Source organism: Arctopsyche grandis, chromosome 13 (genome assembly GCF_051622035.1).
Source record: "Arctopsyche grandis isolate Sample6627 chromosome 13, ASM5162203v2, whole genome shotgun sequence".
Taxonomy (NCBI): domain Eukaryota; kingdom Metazoa; phylum Arthropoda; class Insecta; order Trichoptera; family Hydropsychidae; genus Arctopsyche; species Arctopsyche grandis.
In genome coordinates, this window is record NC_135367.1 from 11,189,285 (window position 1) to 11,213,143 (window position 23,859).

The 23,859-nt window shown below is 32.9% G+C and overlaps 3 protein-coding genes across 5 annotated transcripts in view; all 3 read right to left on the bottom strand.

Annotated features, from left to right (window-relative positions):
- The window catches only part of form3 (FH2 domain-containing protein formin 3), a 43,133-nt gene extending 40,034 nt beyond the window's left edge, over positions 1-3,099 (bottom strand). Inside the window, exons 1-2 of the mRNA XM_077443978.1 lie at positions 2,951-3,099; positions 1,157-1,442 (exon numbers count right to left, since the gene is read on the bottom strand). The gene's annotated coding sequence lies outside the window, so the exon portion shown is untranslated. The remainder of the gene's footprint in view (positions 1-1,156; positions 1,443-2,950) is intronic.
- The window catches only part of LOC143921168 (uncharacterized), a 420,653-nt gene that overhangs the window by 265,278 nt on the left and 131,516 nt on the right, over positions 1-23,859 (bottom strand). The window lies entirely within an intron of this gene.
- LOC143921132 (integrin beta-nu-like) overlaps positions 7,613-23,859 on the bottom strand; it is a 36,426-nt gene continuing 20,179 nt past the window's right edge. Inside the window, exons 4-14 of one of the 3 annotated variants that reach the window (XM_077444261.1) lie at positions 21,033-21,190; positions 20,795-20,960; positions 19,189-19,520; positions 19,005-19,123; positions 11,238-11,570; positions 11,006-11,160; positions 9,577-9,774; positions 9,334-9,497; positions 9,050-9,250; positions 8,525-8,919; positions 7,613-7,666 (exon numbers count right to left, since the gene is read on the bottom strand). In XM_077444261.1, coding sequence (XP_077300387.1) covers positions 8,528-8,919; positions 9,050-9,250; positions 9,334-9,497; positions 9,577-9,774; positions 11,006-11,160; positions 11,238-11,570; positions 19,005-19,123; positions 19,189-19,520; positions 20,795-20,960; positions 21,033-21,190 — 2,218 coding nt within the window. In that variant the 3' untranslated portion in view covers positions 7,613-7,666; positions 8,525-8,527. Of the gene's footprint in view, positions 7,667-7,743; positions 8,920-9,049; positions 9,251-9,333; positions 9,498-9,576; positions 9,775-11,005; positions 11,161-11,237; positions 11,571-19,004; positions 19,124-19,188; positions 19,521-20,794; positions 20,961-21,032; positions 21,191-21,257; positions 21,522-23,859 lie in introns of those variants that run through there. The other 2 variants (XM_077444263.1, XM_077444262.1) reach the window with 2 other exon arrangements.

Sequence of the window (23,859 nt, forward strand, 5' to 3'; positions counted from 1 at the left end):
ATTTATATACTTACCGAAATTTGTTAAAATATTGGCCATTTAATTTGTTGCCATAATTAAATTATATTAAATCTATTTCGAAACCCATATTATTGAAATTGATGGAAAAATACTTATTCGCGTCAACGGTCATTAATTCCATATACATATATATGAACTGAAATACGTCGTCCATTTAATAACATACATATACATATTTAAAGCGAATTAGAATTTTCACTATTCAAGGCACAGATCCATATTATTTTCGCAGCACAAAAATAAATATTATTATGCAAATTTGTTAACCAATATTTGCGTTTAAGCACATAACACAAGCTTTGTACATTTTATGAATGCAAACGCGTTTATGTGCATTGCGTTAATGCAAATTTAGTATGATCCTTCAAATAATATGTCACAGCAATTGAACTCATTTTTAATGAGCTCGACCTTTGATATGACTTTTTCATTGTAAGCCATGAAAAATAACTCTTATTTTCCCCGCTGATAATCGCGTGAAAAGCAATGAGAAACTTTAGTCGTACAACAAAGAACGCTTCCGCATAGGATAGACATCACGTATGACATAGAATAGTACCACTCTCTTCTCTTCTCAACAGTTTCTAAATAGAATAAATTAAGATATAACATATTATCTAATAGCTGTGTATATTGAAATTTTACTTAATTTCTGAATTAATGTAATATTTAAAGTCAATGAAGTTAGTCACTAGTATAATTACGACTTCGACCAACTGAAAAGTTCGAAGCTATCATAATATTTCAAAACCACTCTGTTGACAAGTGAACTCTTTCAGATTAGGGGTTTTTATTGATTTTTCGCATAATCCGCTAACAGTTAATACTGACACATAATAGCTTTGTTCTTTAGAATCACGAATCTAGATAATATCTAAATCCCACATCGGCGAAACGACCTTCGTATTGAGATGACAGTACTAAGTGCTTGAGCTGGCGAATGATTCACATTTATCGATTTCAATGATGACGATGAGGATGCTCAGTGGGCGACCATTACATACATATGTTATTACAACTCGTAAAATATACATAATTTTCAATGAAGGGGTCGTCTAAATCCCGGCAACGGTAACGGAGGCACGAACACACGTCGTATTACAAGATTAGTTTCAGTATTAAAAATCACACTCACCTCGATAAATTCACTGGTAATGTGAAGGCTTCATTGCAAAAAAATCCGAAAAATTCGTGCGATAAAATGATGGATTTTCACTGAAAACGTTCAAGGAAAACGAGCGCCATATCGGCGTACGGAGAGTTCTTCGGTAACACTCGATATCACTTAAACAGTTTTCAGAGTCGTTTTAACTTTAACGCATGTTCGTTTGGTTCGTTTTTTTTTTCGTTGTTAGTTTGAAATTATTAATTTGCAGATTAGAAACCAAAAAACTCCGATCTGTTGGCGGCAAATGTAAACACTTGATAGAATAACATTCAAGTGCGTTAGTAAAGTTTTAATGTAATTTCGTGTAACGATCATCCCAACCCACACTGTCTTCAATTATTGCATTCCAGTGGATAACAAAGCTTAATAAGTCTCACCATTAACGGCACAAATTCAATTTAGGAGACATAATTGGTCGCCAACTTGCAGCCGATGAAAACATCGATATTTTCACGCTCGGAGCTAAAATAAACTCATTATACATAGAAACTCAATGAAAAAATAAAGTAAATTCCCCTACATTTCTATTATGAGTTCGTATGTATGTGCCTATGTATTATACGTACGTCATTGAAGGGATATTTATATTATAAGCTACGTTCATTGAAGGGATAATATACGCTTTCCGGATAGGTCAACGTCTCTTATATATACGTATCCTGTTGCATTTCACAGTGCGACTAGGAACACTCTTGATATGAAAGAATACACTTTTCTACATTGTATATTGAACTGTTATGAATACTTTTGTATAATAGAACTAAACCTCACAAATTTAAAACCGAATCTTCAAGTATTAACAGAACTAAATTGACAACATTTCATTTATTTTACCGATGCATTTAAAATTTATTAAATATTAGAAAACAATATTCATTTGTTTTTATTTATTAGTATACAACAAATGAAATAGTTTTACTCCATAATATAAATGGCCAGTAGTTGTATAGAAAATCGGAAAAAAATTGTGTATTTTATAAAAAACTGTTATCGTTTAGTATTTTTTAACAAAATCAAATAATAAGTAGCCGATATTATATGTATGTACATAACTTACTGACCAATTAAATATGGACTTCAAACTATGCTATCTTTAATTAAATAGCGACGGGAAAAAATTGCTTTTTATTTAATCAAGCATGACAAGGAATAAAAAAAATATATTAAATTAGCTCAATTATATTCCAAATTAAATTATTCTAAATGATAATAAATTCAATAATCAGAATGTGATTTGAAAAAGTCTCTTTTTACGAAGCCTCTTCTAAACTTGGTCAAAAGTTAGTCGTTATTTTCGACATCCCTGAATTGATTTTTTTATAGCACAAAGCAAATCTAAGGATAAAATGCGTATAAAGTATAGATATTAAACGTCAACAGTACAACTTCATACACAATTGCAAAAAATTGTTAAAAAAATAATAATTTACGTGGAAAAATCGCATTTTCCACGCATACATACATACATATGTACGTTGAATCAAAATAAGTTGAATACAATGTAGTTTACAAGCACGAAGCAGAGAGTTAGACACGAATAAAGAGGCGATCGTCGCCAGGTGTAATGAGAATCAAGAACGGCACGGTCACCACCAACGCAGATCTTCGATGACCATAAGAAGAATTTCCACAAACGCGCACACGAACACGGTCGCACAATAAAAGAAGACAGCGTGGATGTGAAGGGAGACCGATCGGTGCATCAGATGGATTAAAAGTGATGTATGCAATTGTGTGTAATGTGTATGTTGATGTATGTACAATGAAGCAGGAGTGTTGCGCGCGGTACGAAGCTCGACACGAGTAGACCGCGCGATCACTCCCCACACACTGGTGCTGGAGCCATGGAGCGTCCTTCGGCCACTTTCACTCCACTCGTATCCTAACAGCACAGCTTCTCAATCTCGTCTAGTTGTCTCCACGTCTCCGAAATGGTATGTCAGACAATCAGCGCTGTCATCCGGTGGTTTTCCAAGGATATCCGGAAGAGATTTGATCAAATTTTATATTTCCAGAAATCTTTTGTCTCCATGCGGACTTCGTCTTCAATCCAGATTTTAAAACTACATATTTGCTATTTAACATGATCATATCATATGCAGTTCCCATATTGCAACCTTTGGTTGCTATTTAGGAACATTATATGGAAAATATTGTAAGTAATATTGTTGGTGTCGACGGCCCGAAAAAGTCGACGACGTGAAAAAGTCGAAGTGAAAAAGTCGAAAATATTCGTTTATCATGCATACATATGAAAAACGATTAGTATATATATATATATATATATATATATATATATATATATATATATATATATATATATATATATATATATATATATATATATACCCCCCGTCGTACATCCTCACTTAATTTGCGCGAGCAGGATACAACAGGAACAAGAGGAATAGGTTTTTCCTCCCGTATCCTGCGCGCGCACATTAAACAAGGCTGTATGACAAAAAGAGAGATAATTTCACCGCATGCCACTGATATATATTATATTATATATACATAATACCGTTTACCATGCACCCTTTTTTTTGATCTTTCAACTTAAGATCTTTCGATTTTCGATCTTTGCCTTCCGATATTTGTTTTTTCGACCTTTTCACTTTCGGTGCTGTGAGGTAGACTCCTATTGTTATTTCGACCGCCGATCTCTACTTATCACGTTTTTATGATCTGGAAAAAAGTGTGTGTGTCTGTCTATTTCAGGGATTTTTTGAACACCGTTCGTCCTTTCGAACTGAAACTTAGTATCGGTTACTTAAATGCTTATCGATACGACGCCAAAATTTTACAAATTTAAGTTGACCGGAAATGGTACCTCCCTTTATAGGTGTCCTCTTTTTTTAAAGTTTTCGAATCCAATTATCTCCCAAACTGCTGAACGAATCAGTTTTTTTTACTTGTAATAGAAATGATAAATTTTATACTCTGATATTTTTTCCTCAACCGGAAGTAGTACTTTTACTCTAGAAAATCGAGTTTTTTAATGTTTTTCTCAAAAAGCTTTTGGTATATTGAACTGAAATTTCATATCTAGTTTTTAATTGTCTCAATGCAAAGTTTCTGTCCAAAATTTATATAATCTATATTAGACCAAAATTGAATTAGCTTATTCCACCTGGAACCTTTATTTTTAAAAATACGTTTATATGCCTAGAAAGAGTCTCAGTCGAAGAATTACAAAGCTGCCTTCCGAACTTAAATCTTATGATATTAGATTGAAAATAATGAATCTTTTCACTTTTAAGTCGAGAAGAATTAGAGTTGATCTAATTGAAATCTATAAAAGTATAAATAGCTATTGCAATCGTCCTATGATAAACCTCCTTGCGTTTAACAATAACACTCATCAGAGAGGTCTCATTCTCAGACTCCAAAAAGATATTTACTTCAAAATAATTAGAGAATCCTTCTTTTCAAATGTAAAAAAGTGGCTAAAATTTGGAATATACATCCAATGAATTGATTACTTCTAGTAACTTCAACCATTAAAAAAAAACTTCATGATTTCCTTAAAATAAATGAGTTTATGTACAATAGCTCTATTTTATTTCGTCTATTTCAAAATAGACAACTAAATATTAGCAACTCAAGTTGTTAATATATTCTTATCGATATTCTTTATTTTTGAATTTGAATTAAGCAAGCTATCAGTCTAAGTAAATAGTTTTGGTGATTACAAGAACATTATGTACGTAATACATACATATGTTACAGTCCAAGTGTTCGCTCTGGTTCGTTCATGAACATACCAATTTGTTTATACACGAAACATGAGTTTAAATTTAGTTTAAAGTGTTAATAATTAAAAAAAAAGACTACCATCAAGTATCGCATGAAATTTTTAGCTCTCAAAACCTTTGTGATGTGAAAATGCTAAGTATTTGAAATAGGAAATTCTATAAACACCGCATTACAACATTGCTTTCATATAATTCCTATTTCTGCTTATATTAAAAATATTACTACCCAGGGTTAGCAAACATATGTACATATGTACATAGAGGATGGGACAAACAGTTGAAAATACTTAAAATTATGCTTAGTAGTTGGTGTATGAACAAACTATTTCGTTTGTCAATTGTATACACTAGTAACTGGTTAGATTGCTTCGTTTATAAACAATGTAGCATGTTGATGATCGAACGAAATGTACACTTAGACTAAAACCTTTCAGGTAAGCTTTATCTTTAAATTCTTGTAGAATTGAGCTTCAATATTCCCAGCCAACTCAGGCACATTAGATGCTGCAGTTTGATGGCTTCATCACCTCTCGCAAGGAGCATTAAGCTGCTCAACCAGATTGCTATTATATTAACGTGGATTTGTTTGATCTAAAATTTGATCTATGTAGTTGAGGGATTGTTGAATTTGAGATCGTATATGTGTTTTCATATTTTATTTTCTTGTTATGTTTTAATTTTTTTCAGTTCCATTTTCGATACATCTTTGTGATCAATGGCCAGATTAATAAGTCTAGATTGAGTTTTTTTTATAATCTTTTATAATCTTTAACTTACTAAAGAACCTCTCAGCACTTTCCACAGCTATTGTAAGAGTAGAAAATAATATAATACAAACAACTGTATTATATTATTTGATTAGCCATGTTTAAGCGGTTTATATTAAAAATACCGAGCGAAGCCGGTATCTATAGTATATTAATAGTATATTTCACTAGTATATTGTATTATCATTTATGGGTTTTTGCGCTCTTTTTCCTAATATACTTTATACGCTGACATTGAAATAAGAAAATACCATATGTAAATATTCAAAAGAAAATCTAATATATAATTTCGAAAGAGACTTTGTATGTAACTATTGTTGGTTCGCAGAAAAGCAAATGAATATTCAAATAAATTTAAATAAAATAAAACTTTTCAAATAAATTTAATAAAATGTTTACTATTAGATTGGCCGTTTTTAAGCGGTTTATATTACAAATACTGAGCGAAGCCGGGTAAAAACACTAGTAATTTATAAATTAGATAAAAATCAGTCGCTATTAGAATAGATAAAATCAAATCAAATACAAATTTCTTTGATAGAAAATATTTAAAAAGAATAAGAATGAAATTGTCCTTAATGTACGTATAATATTATTTGTATGTATATATGTTATATCAAAAAAAAAACAGCAAAACTAGTGAGTTTTTAATTTAACTACTTTAAATAAACAATATAAGCCGTACAAATCCCAATCAACTCGCACATTTTAATGTGTATATGTATGTACAGTTTGACAGCCGCTGATATATTGTGTTTACTTCACTAAGCGTGATACTCGACTTACATAAATAAAGCAGCCTTCTCAATATAATGTACCAAAAACACTCATTAATTGACATTTCGCGACTTTTTTCTTCTATCTTCTCTTCACAATACGTAAATACGTATAATAATACGTCTAAATATGAAACATTCCTCTTCTTCCGTCATTTTTAACATAGATAAATATGCGCTGAATGCTTGTATGTATGTATTATCGTCAGCATGAAAAGATACATATGTAACATGTAAGTATCTCAAATACTACAAACTGCAATGTTTAATTTATGCTATGCACGTGGTACCATTTGCATCACATTATATTATACATATGTACAAACTTGTTCATTTAGAAACGCGCGTTGAAACTTCTAAGAATTTCGTTTTGCATCCTCGGCGGTCCAGTGACAAATTAATCTAAATGATAAGTATCTGCATTAAAATTGCATATTGCAATTCTGTCCCATCACTCATAATAATCATAAATTGCCAACGATGTGACTTTATTATTAAGACTGAACTAATTAAAATTAATGCGTTGGACTTTTTACTTTATTTCATATGTGAAGTATATTTATACATACATATGAAGAGTTGCAATCGTGAGAAATTTCGACCTCGAAATATGGGATGATTTGTGTTTAGTTTCTATCCCTGATCACTTTTTCATGTTTTTTAAAAGATCTGTGTGTATCACACACTCGCCATACATCGATTTAGTTTAAGTGCTAACAGTCAAAAGCTATCTTCAAATAGACTCACCAGTTGTAGCATGAAACTTTTAGCTGCTAAAACTTTTGAGCTGTCAAAACATTTGCGACGTCATAACACCAAGTATTTAAATGGAAATCCTATGGTAACCACATTGCTACGTCACTATGATTCCCGTTCCCCCAAAATATTATAAATATTGCAACCTGAGGTAATACATATATGCATAGGGGATGGGATAAACCATTGAGATTACTTAAACTTATGCCAATTAGTCAATTTGTTCTTTTATGTACACTAAAACTGGCTAGAACAAACTACATATATAGTATGTTCATGAATGATCTTAATGTATGTATACGTCGACTGTAACATAAGTATATGTATGTATGTATGTAGATAAATTAAAAATTAAAACCCCATTACTTTGTAGTCATTATTTTAATGTAATGCAGATTACACTTAATTGTCATTGTAAAATTTCTGAAAATTTACATACGAATCATTAAAAGAATCACAATTAAAATGTAATATCATATATGTTTAATTTGTTTTATTTTAAAGAAAATACTTTCAACAATAAAGAAAACTGAAAAGTTGCTCTGCTTCTTCTACACCAGCGTTTCCCAACCTTTTTTGACTTGCGTACCACTCGGTAGTACATAACGCTAAATTGTACCACCATATAAAAATGATTGTATTTCATGAAATTTGTTTTTGCAAGTGTAATTATTATGTATAGTATTTGCATGGTAAGGAATGTGAAAACAGGATATACGCAATATGTAGATCTGTTTTGGAAATAAATTTTATGAAAAAAAAAATTTTTTGTGGAGACAATTATAATATGCTCAAAGTTTAATACATTTATCTACTATCTTGTCATACTTCTATTATTGATAATAAAAAAAATTATTGATTGTTTGTATAAAAACACAAAATTACAAAGTACATATAATTGAGATCCTTGTACTTAGTTTTTTTTAAATTTGGTTCAAATGGTGCGAGATTTACCCTTAAGTATGTAGCGGGATTCAATCAATTTCTATACTTGTTTTATTAAAATATATGAAGAGAATGCTCTCTCAACCAGTTCAGTGCTAGTAAACGGCGACAGAAATTTGAGTGCTATGTCATAAAGCTGTTTATATTTTTCACTAATACCTAGCCAAAAATTCCGCCATTACTGATTTTTTTTCGCGTACCATCAACCGCGTACCATCAAGTGGTACGCGTACCACAGGTTGGGAAACGCTGTTCTACACTAATAACAACTTTTGGGGGGGGGGGGGAGATTATATTATAACAATTATTAAAAATGAATTCAGAAAAAACACAAACCCATCAATCTTCATGTTCTCTAACGTAATCATCTGGTACTTCAAATCTGGTTATCGGTGATTTATATAAAGGATTTCCCACCACATAATTTATTTTTTTTTGGTCATTCATTTTCTGTGCTTGGAATTTCCTGTATTCTCTTTGGTATAAAAGGTTGTCGTATATTTTCCACATTATAAGACAAATAATCACGATCGCCATTACTATTACTATTGCTACACCCGTTTTCATGATGCCAGCTGTTTGATAATCATTGGGGCACGCTTTCTGATAAATTGACAGTTCTGTGTTCCAATCTTTCCGAACATTATAAGTGAAAATATACTCGCAACCATCTTCCTTCGATCGTTTGTCATCAATCCTAATTACGCATTGTTGTTCGTCAGAAGTTTCAGCTGAAATTAAACATAGCGATTGACTGAAAATTGTAATTCAACGTTAAAGAACGTTTAGCCATTGGCACGTGTACACGATTTTTAAAATTCTCCATCTCTAAATATCCGAATGAAATTATGTTTTACTTACGAAATGACGTGGGTACATGTTTTGGTATGAAAATAGTTCCATCTTGGGATATACAAGGTTCCTTTGCCGAAAGTTGTATATTTAATTCATTTAATACGCACTTCTCGTACACGGAACACGCAGGATTGTTGCAATTGGAACACGTCTCACAATATCGACCTGCATAATTCTTTCCTCCTTTTTCGGTACACTTGCATTTTCCTATCGAAGGAACAAACCGCTTGATGAGACATTGAAATTGAATTTACGACTTACAAATAGTAATATAATTTACTTTGACTCACCACAGTTACAGACACCATTTCCGGAACAAAGATCGTTGTTCCAGGGCGAGGTGCAAAGATTGTCTGAACAGGAGCAGGTCGGTCCTGACCATCCTTTACGACAAGCACATACTCCACAAACACAATTACCACGATTTTTGCCCCCGCAAACCTTACGGCTATCTCTAAAAATTATGTCAAAATTAAATTATGTGATGTTAAATCACCATTTACGCTTGGATATGAATGGTGATATTTACGCACTGGTTAATTGGACAAATTGAACATTCGCAAAATTTTCCATCCCATCCTTGATCGCATTGGCATTTGTCGCAGAAACAGTCCCCTTTCCCAGAACATGGGGAAACCGCTCTGCCATTAACACCCATCGGCGGATAACACCCATCAGTGTTTTTAAAATTACCCTGTGTATGTTCATTGCAGCTACAATTTTTTCCAGACCTACGAACCAATCAAGGTAAACACATATTAGATTGCACTCAAGTAGTGCTAAAAATATATCAATTGCAAGTAGCGAGTAGACATTTTGATGATACAAGGGCGAAAACACACTGAATAGTACGGAACGTCACGCCCTTAGCTGCACGCTGTGACAGTGGATGTTCCCCAAACCGAATTCGGGTGTGGTTGCACGTGCAGAGCAGTGGCGTAACTACTATGTAGCCAGTGTCGGCCTTACACCCAATGGCGCCCTCGGGCAATATAAACACCCTTAGAAAAAAATTTCGCCTTTAACGCTGTAATCTAAAATTTTGTACGACTTTTGGCGCTCTAATTTTAAATTTTAGAGCGCCTTTGGCGCATCGTGTGGCGCCCTATCTCATTTGGCGCCCTCGGGCAACCCAGCCCCTCCCCCCCCTAAAACTGGCACTGTATGTAGCGGGGGTAAGCAATGCTTACGGGCCCACGGAGATAGGGGGCCATAAATGCAGGTAGTGAAAAACTATTTCGGTTTTCTTGAACCTAGGAAAATTATTAATATGTTGGAAAAAGATATTCCAGATTATTGTTTGAATCAGAAAATCAGAAATTTTCTCAGATCAATTCGAATCTCAATTTACACATGTACTTTTATTAATAAAGAAAGATCTTTCTGAAACAATAACCATAAGGCAATTTTTACAATTACTTATTACCAAGTACAGTTGTTTGGAGAGTGATTTTCCGGTAACTGTGCCTAAGGTAGAAAGAAAATTCAATAAATTAAAAATAATTATAGATTACAAAAGAAATTCGATCGGTCAAACCTGACTCAATGAACTATCTTTGCTTACAATTGAGCACAAAGAAGCAGCCAAAATGGACCTCAAATAATTAATTAATGATTTTGCATTTCGAACAGTAAGGTTCGAAAGAAGAAATTTTAAAATAGTTAAGTTGAATTAAGAAAATTATATATTTACATTAATACTGCGTTGCGAAACCAAAAATGACGAGGGGGGGGGAGCCTTGATGATTTTTTGCTTACGGGCCCAAAATTCTTAGTTATGCCACTGGTGCAGAGTGCATATGTTTCTCCTATATTTCTTCAAATATTGGATTCACCGATTCACGTCACGGATTCTACGACCCAAAACTTACATACAAAGTCTCTTTTGAAATTACATATATTATATATTAGATAAGCCAGTCGTTGTGTCGTTTATACACCTAAGAAATGAGTTGCACTAACCATCCAGGCTTGCATACACATATGCCACATTCTTTTTCAGCATTGGTGGGACATTCTGATTTAGACTCGGAACACTTACAAGCAGTCACCATGTCAACTTCAACTGTCAATATTTCTTGGCCCAATTGAGATTCCTTTATGACGAAAGATTTTTTCTGAAACATGACAATATATTTTAAGCATACATATGTCCTATTTTACATTTGGTGCGTATACCAAAATGAATACTAACACTTTTTATGACCCGCTGCCGATTGCTCTTCACGGCCATGTCCACCGTGAAGTTATAAGTTTCGCCCAATTTGATGTTTGTGCATTTGGAAGTTTGGAAAGGAGTACGACTGTCATCGCCACAATTCGAATAGACAGTGAATTCAAAGTCCTCATCTGTCGGCACTTCAAAGTTAACAACACTGGCGATGTAATCGTATCCTCGTTTGATCAACGCCAAAATATTGGAGCTGTCGCTTTCGAGTAGACCAACAAACGTATTTTCAGGAAGCAAATTCTTAATTTGCTCATAGTAGAATAGAACTTCTTGAGTTGCAGCGAATATTACGCTAATCTATGTATATATAATTGTAAAATGTAATTTGAATCAGTACCTAAGTATAAATAAGCTTTCAATCAATAATGCGATTGAAGTACTAATAAATTAGTATAAAAACGGTTACACGACAATTGTTGCAAGTCCAAAAGGTTCAACGACAAAATGTACCCGAAAATTAGTGCACTGACAAAATGTACCCGCGACAAAATGTACCCGCGACAAAATGTAAACGGAAAAAATGTTCAAGCGACAAAATGTTCAAAAATCCTAAATTATCCTATTTTAATGGCAAAAGTAACTTTTTATTGTATTATATTTATCGATGTATATGGTACTATTTATCGTATATATCGCGGATGTTATTAAATTATTATAAATTAAAGGTGTTCTCAACCGTACCAACATATTCTTATTTAAATTGAACAATTACATTTTAAGCGAATGTCATTGTGACTCATTGAATATCATTTTAAGATGTCATTGAATTAGTTTAAATGTCAGGGGTTTTCAACCGTATCCAATATTTTTTTATTTAAATTGAAAAAAAAAACTTTCTAAGCGTATGAACTGCAGATTACATTGCAATAGTTTATATGGCAGGGCTTCTCAACCGTCTCCAAAATTTACTTTATTTCAAATGAATAATTTACTTTTTATCGTACACATCGCGGGCGTTATTAAATTAGTATAAATGACAGGGGTTCTCAACCGTATCCAATATTTACGTATTTAAATTTAAAAAAAAACTTTTTAATCGTATTGCAGATGTCATTGAATTATATGTATATATATACATATATATATATATATATATATATATATATATATATATATATATATATATATATATATATATATATATATATATATATATATATATATATATATATATATATATATATATATATATATATATATATATATATATATATATATATATATATATATATATATATATATATATATATATATATATATATATATATATATATATATATATATATATATATATATATATATATATATATATATATATATATATATATATATATATATATATATATATATATATATATATATATATATATATATATATATATATATATATATATATATATATATATATATACACCAGCAGTCACATAAAACGGAACGCTTGTGAATTTTGCGACATACGTGTTTGTTCTAATCATCACTTCGTTATTTGTAAATTTATCTTAGTTATTTCTTCTGTATATTGGTAAAAAAACGTAATTCTTTTTAACTATGTACAAAATACAGTTATCTTGTATGTATGCAAAATAAAACAGACTTAGGTACAAAAAACCCGTAATATATCTGCTAAGGGTACGCCTTTGTTCATTGTGCGTCAAATGCTTTCAAACATTGAAAAGATCATGCTCAGCTGAGACCTTTTGCTGTATGATTGTTCTAAGGGTAATTATGGGTTTAATAGTTTTTATTTTATAAAATTGATGGATTTAATATTTAATTTTGAATTTTTAAATTAACAATATCGATTCTTCAGAAATTGGTCGCTGCAGGGATATTTCCGCCGAAAAAAAACTTTTGATTGCTGCGTATTTGAAAGCGAAGAAGGTGTCCATGCGAAAAATTGCCAGAACAGAGTGTTTCGGTAAACACAGTTTCGAGAATAACTCCGGAGTTTAGTTCTTGTACTAACTTCTCGGTTTTGGCTTGGAGACCTTGAAGGGCTTTCAAGAACTTCCACAGGTTTGGAAATTGGGCTCCAATTGTATAGCCAACTTTCATATGGAAGCCTTCCACTTCGTTGTCCGTTTTTCCATAATTATGTAATATTCGGTCTCGAACATTCCATATGTCTATGGAAGCTACACGAGGTTCACGTTTGATATATGGCCAAATGCGCAAGTAACGGGTTGCTTTTTCCATCTGTCCCAAAGTACCTACAGAAAAATCCAGGAATTGGGATCATCTGAATTTTACGATAATCAGGAAAATGCAATTCAATTTAAAATGGTATTGGCATTAGCATTTGTTCCTCCAGAAAATGTAGTCGAAAGCTGGGAGGAACTCCTCCAAATTCTCAACCCATGGCTATTGGCACAAGAACGAGAAATCCAACAGAAGGCCGATGATTTCCTCATGTATTTTGAGGTTAATTACATTGGGAAAATCATTTAACCAACCCTAACTACATAAAAAATGTTAAGATTCCTAGAAAAAGATTTGGTCGAAGCATATGCGCTTCAATACTTCGAAGACAATAGGTTCTTTTGAGCTGAAAAATAAAATTCGATTTACAATCATTTTATTTTAACCATGCATTTTTTTTCTCAACGTGTGAATTTGATTAGCAAAAAGTTGAATTTGATTTACAAAGGAGTGAATAATCAATTATTTAAAAATTCATCATTATCAGTATATAATAAAAAGAAGACAGTAGACATTTCCATGTTTTAATATTCATATAAATTATTGATATATTAATTATCTATTAACATATGTACAGTCCATCCTAAAATGCCGATGTAACACAAAACCGGACTACGGAATGACCTTAAAAACAAAATTAATTATGGTTGAAAATTATAATACATTGCTTGAAAGATAGTCTTCTTGATAAATATTGTGGTTCTAGCTTATTTGCCATAATTTTAAAGCCAATAAAATAATTTTTCGTAAACTGGTCAAGTACGGTTTGTATATTGCAAGATAAGGTTTTTTCTATATTCATTGAAGCTCAGGGTGCTGTTAGTGCTAAATTAAAAAGAACCAGGTCGGTGTTTAATTTTTACGACCCCCCCCCTCGGTTTTTTTTTTACTAAAAAAAATTCGGGTGTGACCAACCCATGACTTTATCTATGTATTTGAGGAATATAAGAAGGTAACAAAACAAAATTCGATATTGAACTGATGACTATGATAGCGATACAAATTGAGCGCAAATGTATGGAAACTTGCACAAAACAAAAAAAGTTCTACTTCCGGTTGTCAGATTTTGTTCAAATTTTTTTTATTACTAAAAATCACTATCAGTATTATACTCATTAAATATCAAGAAAATAAAAATAATTTTAAGGGTCAAAATAAAATAATGAAATATTGTTTTAAAAAAAAATACTACTTCCGGTTTACAAATTCTGACCAAAACCCTACCAGCTCTAAGTTAGTACATAAAGGATAGAAATATAAATTTTCAGCTTAATACGTTCAGGGGTGTGGCCAGAGTAGTGGGCACAACATTTTCAATCTTTCTAAGAGAAAAAAACCCACTTCCGGTTTATAAAATTTAATAAATTTTTTTTCTTTTCATCACATTGCTACAAGAATAATACTTGAATTTTTTGTGACGAAAACACATGTTTAAGGGGTCGAAAAAAATAGTGGAAGAAAAATCGAACAAGAGTAAACTGCCACTTTCGGTTGACAGATACTTACTAAATTTTATATAGAACTTGGTATTAAGCTTAAACTTTTAGATATGAAATTTCAGTTCAATAAACCAAAAGGTTTCTGAGAAAAACATAAAAAACCTTGATTCTCTAGAGTAAAAGTACTACTTCCGGTTCAGATAGAAATATTTAAAAAATATAAGATTATAAAAATTATGATTTCTATCATATTTAAAAAAAATTCAGTCTGATTCAGTTAGTGGTTTGGGAGATAATTGATTTCAAAAACTTAAAAAAAAGAGGACATCTATAAGGGGAGGTACCATTTGTGGTCAACTTAAAAATTTGAAAAAAAATTACGACGTGTCGATAAGAATTTCATTAACCGATACTAAGTTTCATTTCGATAGGACTAACGGTGCTAAAAATATCCCCAAAATACACACACACACACACACACACACACATTTTTTCTAGATCATGAATACGTGATCAGCGATCGATTCTGAGTTCGAATCAGTCAAAATCTCGAGTTCGAATTTTCGTATGATCACAAAACTTCATCTATTGTTACTACGTACATAGATAAAGTAATAAGTTGTATCCTAATATTGGTAGTTCAAATATTTATAAAAAAAATCAAATAATAATAAATATTCTCACTTGAACTAATCTCTTCAACATCTTTGATTTTGCCTAATCAAAGATGTGAACATGTGAATTTAGAGATCACTATTCATTTAAGCTGAGTTCCCTCATTTTATGTATCCTCAAGTGTGTATGGTCAATAGTTTAGAGAATGTTTTCTTTCGAAGTTTTGGGTGGTTTTAGATAAAAAAGCCAATAAATTTCACTAAACGTCTTTTAAGTTTTGAATGTGCTCAGATTACTATTCGAGTGTTAGAACGAGATTCTGCTCACAATATTTGGAATACAAAATTTTATGTGAAATTTTAGTCAAAATATTTTTTAATTGTACTCGAAAAACAATGTTTATATCAATCAAAGTGCCAGGGTGGCGATTTGATTTAAAAGTTATATTATTAAACTTCCTAGCCATAACAATAAAACAATAACATCAAAATATTTCTTAACAATAACAATAAAACTTGACTCTTATATATAGTTCAATGCACGACATTTTATAATACATACACTTTTTTATAACACGCTTTTCACTGTGTCAATAGAATGCGAATTGCGCTCATCTATCCACTGAGGTTTATGTAATTAATGAGAACACACGTTCAACATAGGCATTTTGCGGTGGGATGGTGAACGAATATTGTTAACTTGATAACCTTATTAGAACTTTATAATACCAGAGTAATTATAAATTAATTACATACATATATGTATATTTTTCTATAATAATTGTGATCGAGCTTATCAACTGTGAATAGCTAAAAATTATTATTCCATTGCTACAAACCGACGTTGAAGAGGACATTGAAGAGATTTCGAACCCACCATTTGCCTATTGTCCTAGGGTTTTACGCAAAGAAAAAAATGCATTCAATAGCCTCTAACATGAGGGTAGTAAAATTTTATAACCCATTTGTCTTTTTACATATTTTCGTCCATTTGTGTAGACAATTCATCTGTCAATCATAGAACTAATTTCAAAATATATTATTGTTTTGCCATCTCTATTCAACACGCGTGATTTTTTTTACATTTACATTTTAATTGTCTTTTACATGTCAAAATTAAATTTTGTATGCAACCCTTACGCATAATAGTTAGTTGTAAATGATGCAATATTAATGTGAAACATAAAGGAGGTATGTAAAAATAATTTTAGATGTAAATTTCTAATGTCTGCCTTTTTTACATACCTCCTTTTTTCTACAATACAATGTCCGATTCATACATTTGTTTTTTGCTAAACACTAAGTAAAATCTCTCCATCGTAAATCCGAATAGTCGTAATTCGAGACTTGACTGTAAAATAATACATTAAATTTATCTAAATTAATATTTGATATTCTTGCCTTATAATTGTATAATGAAATATTAAGTTTAAAAAAAACTTTCATTATACATATAGCTTGCGAATGTACACTAGAAGACTTATTTGCAGAAGAAATAAAATAATTGCAATTTTAAACAAAATTTTGGAAAAAAATTATGTGAATTTAATTAAGAGACGCCGTGAAGGTCACATTCAATGTTAAATCTCGAAGTACACGTGACCGCTGGCTGGGAATTGTTTTATCAAAATAAAACGTGGCGATCAACGTTTATTTATTTATATATTATCTTAGCTATAAAGCTAATTTTAAAAATACATCTTAATTACTTAACTCTAAAATTTATAATTATCTTATATGTACTGTCCCTCACAGAGGTCTTCGCACCTCTGTGAGGGTGTTAAACTAATTCAATGACATACGCTTAAAAAGTAATTAGTAATTTTTTCAATTTAAATAAGTAAACATTGGATACGGTTTAGAACCCCTGACATTTAAACTAATTCATTGACATCTGCAATACGCATAAAAACTTTTTTTTTTCAATTTAAATAAGAAAAAATTGGATACGGTTGAGAACCCCTGTCATTCATACTAATTTAATAACGCCCGCGATGTGTACGATAAAAAGTAAATTATTCATTTGAAATAAAGTAAATTTTGGAGACGGTTGAGAAGCCCTGCCATATAAACTAATGCAATGTAATCTGCAGTTCATACGCTCAGAAAGTTTTTTTTTTCAATTTAAATACGTAAATATTGGATACGGTTGAGAACCCCTGTCATTTATACTAATTCAATGACATCTTAAAATGATATTCAATGAGTCACAATGACATTCGCTTAAAATGTAATTGTTCAATTTAAATAAGAATATGTTGGTACGGTTGAGAACACCTTTAATTTATAATAATTTAATAACATCCGCGATCTATACGATAAAAAGTACCATATACATCGATAAATATAATACAATAAAAAGTTACTTTTGCCATTAAAATAGGATAATTTAGGATTTTTGAATATTTTGTCGCTTGAACATTTTTTCCGTTTACATTTTGTCGCGGGTACATTTTGTCAGTGCACTAATTTTCGGGTACATTTTGTCGTTGAACCTTTTGGACTTGCACCAATTGTCGCGTCCCCCCCTACAAAATTTTATATTAGAACGCCAAAAGCGGCTCGGCAAATTCTATTCATTGGGTGAAGGCGCATTCCCTTTTGTATTATAATTAACGTTTCCCTGTGGCAGCCAAAATTTGAATCTTGTGCTATACGACACTGCGAAATCCTCTGTAACATCGCAAACTTTTTTCAATATTCTCCAAATACTGTTTACACTATTTTCAGCTTCAATATATCGCTGGAAGATTCTGATTACGTGCAAATATATTCCTAAAAAAAATATCTTAGATTCGAATAGTTAAACGAATGTGCAAAGATGTGGTGTTTTTTGTCGTATTCAATTTTACTCGTTGTATTCAATGTTATAAAACATTTGGGTTGTTCTACTTTTGCTAAAACTGCCTGAAACTGTAGCAAGGTCTCAAACCCGGAAAAAGGAGGATGGTTATCCATTTTTTAAGGGTGTTTAGAAAAAATTGTCCGAGGGCACCGTTGGGTGTATGGCCGGCACTGTAGTGTACATATGGACGTCACGGGTCTACCTCACGGGACCGAAAATCGAAAGATCAAAAAAAAGGGGTGCATGGTAAACGGTACTATGTATATATAATATATATGAGTGGCATGCGGTGAAATTATCTCTCTTTTTGTCATACAGCCTTGTTAAATGTGCGCGCGCAGGATACGGGAGGAAAAGCCTGTTCCTCTTGTTCCTGTTGTATCCTGCTCGCGCAAATTAAGTGAGGATGTACGACGGGGGGAGAGAGACTTTTACCGCACGCCACTGATATATATATATATATATATATATATATATATATATATATATATATATATATATATATATATACATATACTAACCGTTTTTCATATGTATGCATGGTAAACGAACATTTTCGACTTTTTAACATTCGGTACGGTCACCCGGATGTCACTAATGATAGATATATAATTAAACGTTGACGAAAATATACCTTCTGTTCGTGAAGTACGCGGCTAATTTGTTCCAAAGATGGATAATCCATTTCGTTGTGTTCGTAATAACCGTCTGCATTCAGATGACATTTTTTATCGTTGGGTTTCACTGCTCCACCTGAGTACAATTTGAAAAATAATTGAAAAAGAACTTCGTGAATTTATTAATTCCCAACGACCTACCTAACACTCCATCTCCTGCGAAGTGAGACAATCCGTCCGTGGCGAATATGACGATTTTTCTGGATTTGGGATTCCAACCCATTTGATCGCCGCAAACTAAAACTTGCATGAGGGCGTCCATTCCTCCCTCGGCATTGTCCAAATTAGCAGTGATTTCGCTGGAATTCAAAGCTTGCACGAATGTGTGCACTTCTGAAAAATTGAGTCTGTGTCGAAAATCGTACGTCCTTTCGCATTCGCCATGTTCGACCAGACACGGATTTTTACGCCTCCGTTCCTCCATACTGGCATACGGCATTAGAGGTTTATCGGCAAAACTTCCAAAAGCCAACCTAACGAAATCAAACAACCTTTCAATTATACAGTTACTACGAGTATATGAATATGAAAATTTGTGTTATGTTACAGTATTATAACTTAAGCTGTATATAGGTATTTATATGTACATATCAGTAGCGTGCTGTATAAGGGCGAAATCACACAGGAAGGAATGCGGCATATGGTTTTTTTTGGTCGACCTCACGGGACCGAAAGTGAAACGACCGAAAACACAAATATCGGAAGGCAACGATCGAAAATCGAAAGATCTTAAGTCGAAAGATAAAAAGGGTCTCTCCCCCCGTCGTACATACTCACTTAATTTGCGCTAGCAGGATACAACAGGAACAAGAGGAACAGGCTTTTCCTCCCGTATTCTGTGCGCGCACATTAAACAAGGCTGTATGAAGAGAGATAATTTCACCGCATGCCACTCATATATATTATATATATGAACATAGTACCGTTTACCATGCACCCTTTTTTTTTTGATCTTTCGACTTAAGATCTTTCTATTTTCGATCTTTGCCTTCCGATATTTGCGTTTTCGGGCGTTTCACTTTCGCTCCCGTGAGGGAGACCGGGTTTTTTTTAGATACTCTTATACATGCGAAAAAATGTGGGATGCCTTCATGGCACACCTAGCACACACCGTCCCAAAATCACCCCTTGGAATGTTTTCAGTAAAATTTTATCCTAGTATTATCCTTGCGTGACAGTGATCGATAGCGGTGTATCCCATATTTAAAAAAAATTAGGACAACCCCCACAGCGAAGAGCCAAGCACACGACGTGCCGTTCTTCCCTGTGTGATTTCGCCGTAACTCTCTGTTTTCGTCGCACAGCCTTACTTACATACGTGTGCTCGAGCAGGATATAAGAGGACTCGGTTACGTCATACAAAGTCCCTTTGTATCCTACACTCGCACACGTAAGTAAGGCTGTGCGAAAAAAACAGAGTGATTTCATGGCACGCCACTAGTACATATGTATGTAGCTTTTGGAAAGGGTTAGAGCCCAGAGTCAAGAGACCTTATACAAAATTTGTAAAAGGATCAACTCTTACATTTTTAGCTCTCATCCGAGCAAAACCGGGCAAACTTTTTATAATAAGCATATTGGAAACGAATGTTTGCCTTATCTTTCAAAATTTTAGTTAACCATAAGAGGGGGGAGATGCAGGAAAATCATACTTTCTCTAGGGTCCAAATTCACTCTCGACGGCCCTGACTATACATACATACATTTATGGGTGGTATGGAAAGCAGCAACTGATTCAAAAGTATACCTAAAGTTTTTAGTAATATTTTTTAGTTCTCTTCCAAGGTCATCTTTAAACTTAACCAAGGTTTCTTTGTCATCTTTCATACTCCAAGTTAAATCCATCAGATAATACAAATCCAATGAGAAATCTTTAGCTGGTCTATAATGGAATGAAAAGTTCTGCGGTTCAACTAAAATCAAATAAAAACAATTAAAAGCTCAATCCCATTTGATTATTCGTCCGTATTATGTATTTGACTAACAAGGTGAAAAGGAGAGAGAAAGTTTTTGCGGTCTGATTTGGACAGTATCCATATTCTCCTCATCGACGACGTCACTAAATAGCTCATTACTCATTAAATCAATCTTAGGCTGGCTCGATGAGAGAATGAGATCTTGCGAACACCCAAGTTGCATTAATCTGAAACACGCATTTTTTTTTGAACATATATTTTAAACATTGAGGTGCTTTGAACGTAGGGTTAAACCTTTCGCGTGAAGAGCATCCTATCACAAACTGGGAATATAAATGATAAGTTTCATCTTCGCACCAGCTGCACATCGAATCTTCGTTTAAACAAGAGCCGCATGTGGTATGCTGTTCGCACCCAAAATAATCAATTTCATTTTCCTCCAATTGACCACTCGCGAATACTAAGCTAATTAGCAAGATTACTGTTAGTGTAAGACACCTCATGGTATTATACACGGTACACCAGGTGTCGGAACGCGATCGAAACTGAACTCACAATAAAGGGTATTGTGTGTATGTACCGTAATTAATCGATGTAATGATATCTCTCCTACAATATTTACCCACCTACTTCGCATATCTAATCATACACCGTCGGTCGTTGCCGATCGATGACCTATTCGTACCGGTATTAGCTCTTCCATAAATAATATCTAATTAAAAGTACCTAAACGGTCTTAAAAAAAATCTGTCAACAAAGTTTGTTCCTGTAGTGCTATTTTTTAATTCGTACTTATAAAATATACTCAATATACTCATAATAATCACATAAAATATCATTTCAAGTTTCAAGTGGGTAGTCCGTACATTCTCGTACGCAGAGTGAATTTCATAGATTGTCAACCTTTAGTTCAATTAAATTTGGCAATCATGCAGTGTTGCGCATCTTGTGAAACGAAATTTTCTAATGGTGTTCAATGTGGTATTTGTAAGAGGCACTATGATTTTGATTGTGCCAACATTACGGAAGGCGGCTACAATAGATTGGGAGCTATGAAAAGGGCTGCATGGAAGTGTCCACGATGCCGTAATCCACAAAGTTCTCAGTCTTTGACCGAGTCACCTTCGCCGTCATTTAATACACTACTTAAGGATATTGTTGCGTAGGGGTGGGTGGGGAATCCAAGTAAAAGCCAACAGTCGTTTCACAGCATTTATTGATGATTAAGGAGTTACACACACTGTCACTGCTCCGTCCAGAATGAATTATATCGCCTACGTACCGCCTTATAAAGGGTAGATCTCTCAGGACGCCTAATCTGTTTACCTGTTGTATAGTCACGTATTCGGATATGTATTTCCAAGACATTGGGTCTTCCCGTAGCGATTCTGAGAAATAACTAATAACGGTCATTGTTTAGCCTAAATGCACTTATATAATCTAGATCCAGATATAATCTTTGGAAGTAAGTGCATGCATTTAGTTAATCCGATAACAGATATCCGTTGGTCTAAGTGCAATTCGCTCAATCCGCGGCGTACGTAACAATATCCTTGATATCAAACGTAGCATTTCATGCCTGCCGTCGCTTGCAGAAGACATAAAAACGCTAAAAACTGATATTTGCAACCTCAAAGCGACATGTGAATTTAACAGCTCAAAGATTATTGAGGCTGAAAATAGAATAAGTGCAGTAGAGGATAAAGTAAAAGACATTTACAGGGATCTATGTACTGAGAAAATCACTACCAATGATATCAAAGCTCGACAAAATAGCTTTGAAACCAGATCGCGTAGTAATAATATTGAATTGCAAGCTGTACCCGAAAAGCGCACTGAGAATGTAATAGATATTTTCAAAAAACTTTGCAAGACTATCTCGGAGCCGATGGATGACAACTTAATATTATCCTGCCACAGAACTGCTAAATCAAACAAGAACAGTGACCGCCCTCGGAACATAATAGTAAGTCTACCAAGTTCACGTCACCGCGATCGTATCCTGTCTGCTGTACATCGCCACAATCGTAGTGCGCGTGCTACAAATCAACGTGACAACAACTCAGCTCTACTCAACTCTTCTCACTTGGGCATCTCTGGTACGCCCGTTAGAATATTTATGCAGCTGAACATTTATCACCAGAATCAAAATCACTTCACGGTGCCGCAAGAGCTACTGCCAAAAAAAATAATTATAAATATGTATGGGTTAAATTTGGCAAAATATTTATGCGTAAAGACGACAAATCGAACTCGATATTTATTCGAGATATGAATTGTCTTGCTAATATTAAGTAATATTACTAAATTTTCTTTTATTTACTAAATTTTTTATTTACTCGTGTAATATATAACTCCTAGATTCGTAGGTTTTTCTTTATTTTTTCAAAATGTCAACAGATGTAAGTCTAAAATTTCCAATATTCACCTTCAAGTACTTGCCAATAATTTCGATATCATCTGCCTTGCGGAAACAAACTTTGATAACTCCATATTTAGCGAAGAATTGTTTGATAATAGATATATAGTTTACCGTAGAGACAGAGATGTTTTGAATAGCTCCAAAAAGGAAGGTGGAGGTGTCCTCCTAGCTATAAAAAAACAGTTTACCTCATTTAGGCTATTATCTTGGGAAAGCACTGTTGAAGATCTTTGGGTTAGGATATATCTAAATTGTAATTTTATTATTAACATTTGTTTAGTTTACCTACCCCCTTACTTAAATAATAATCTTCTACAGGCTTTCTATGAAAAATGTCATGGAATTTTTTCTAATACTGATACCAACCATGAATTCATTATTGTTGGTGATTTTAATATACCTAACATTGTTTGGTCAAAAGACTCTAGTAGCACTAAAATGTTAATAAACAATCCCATTGATTCGAAATCGTCC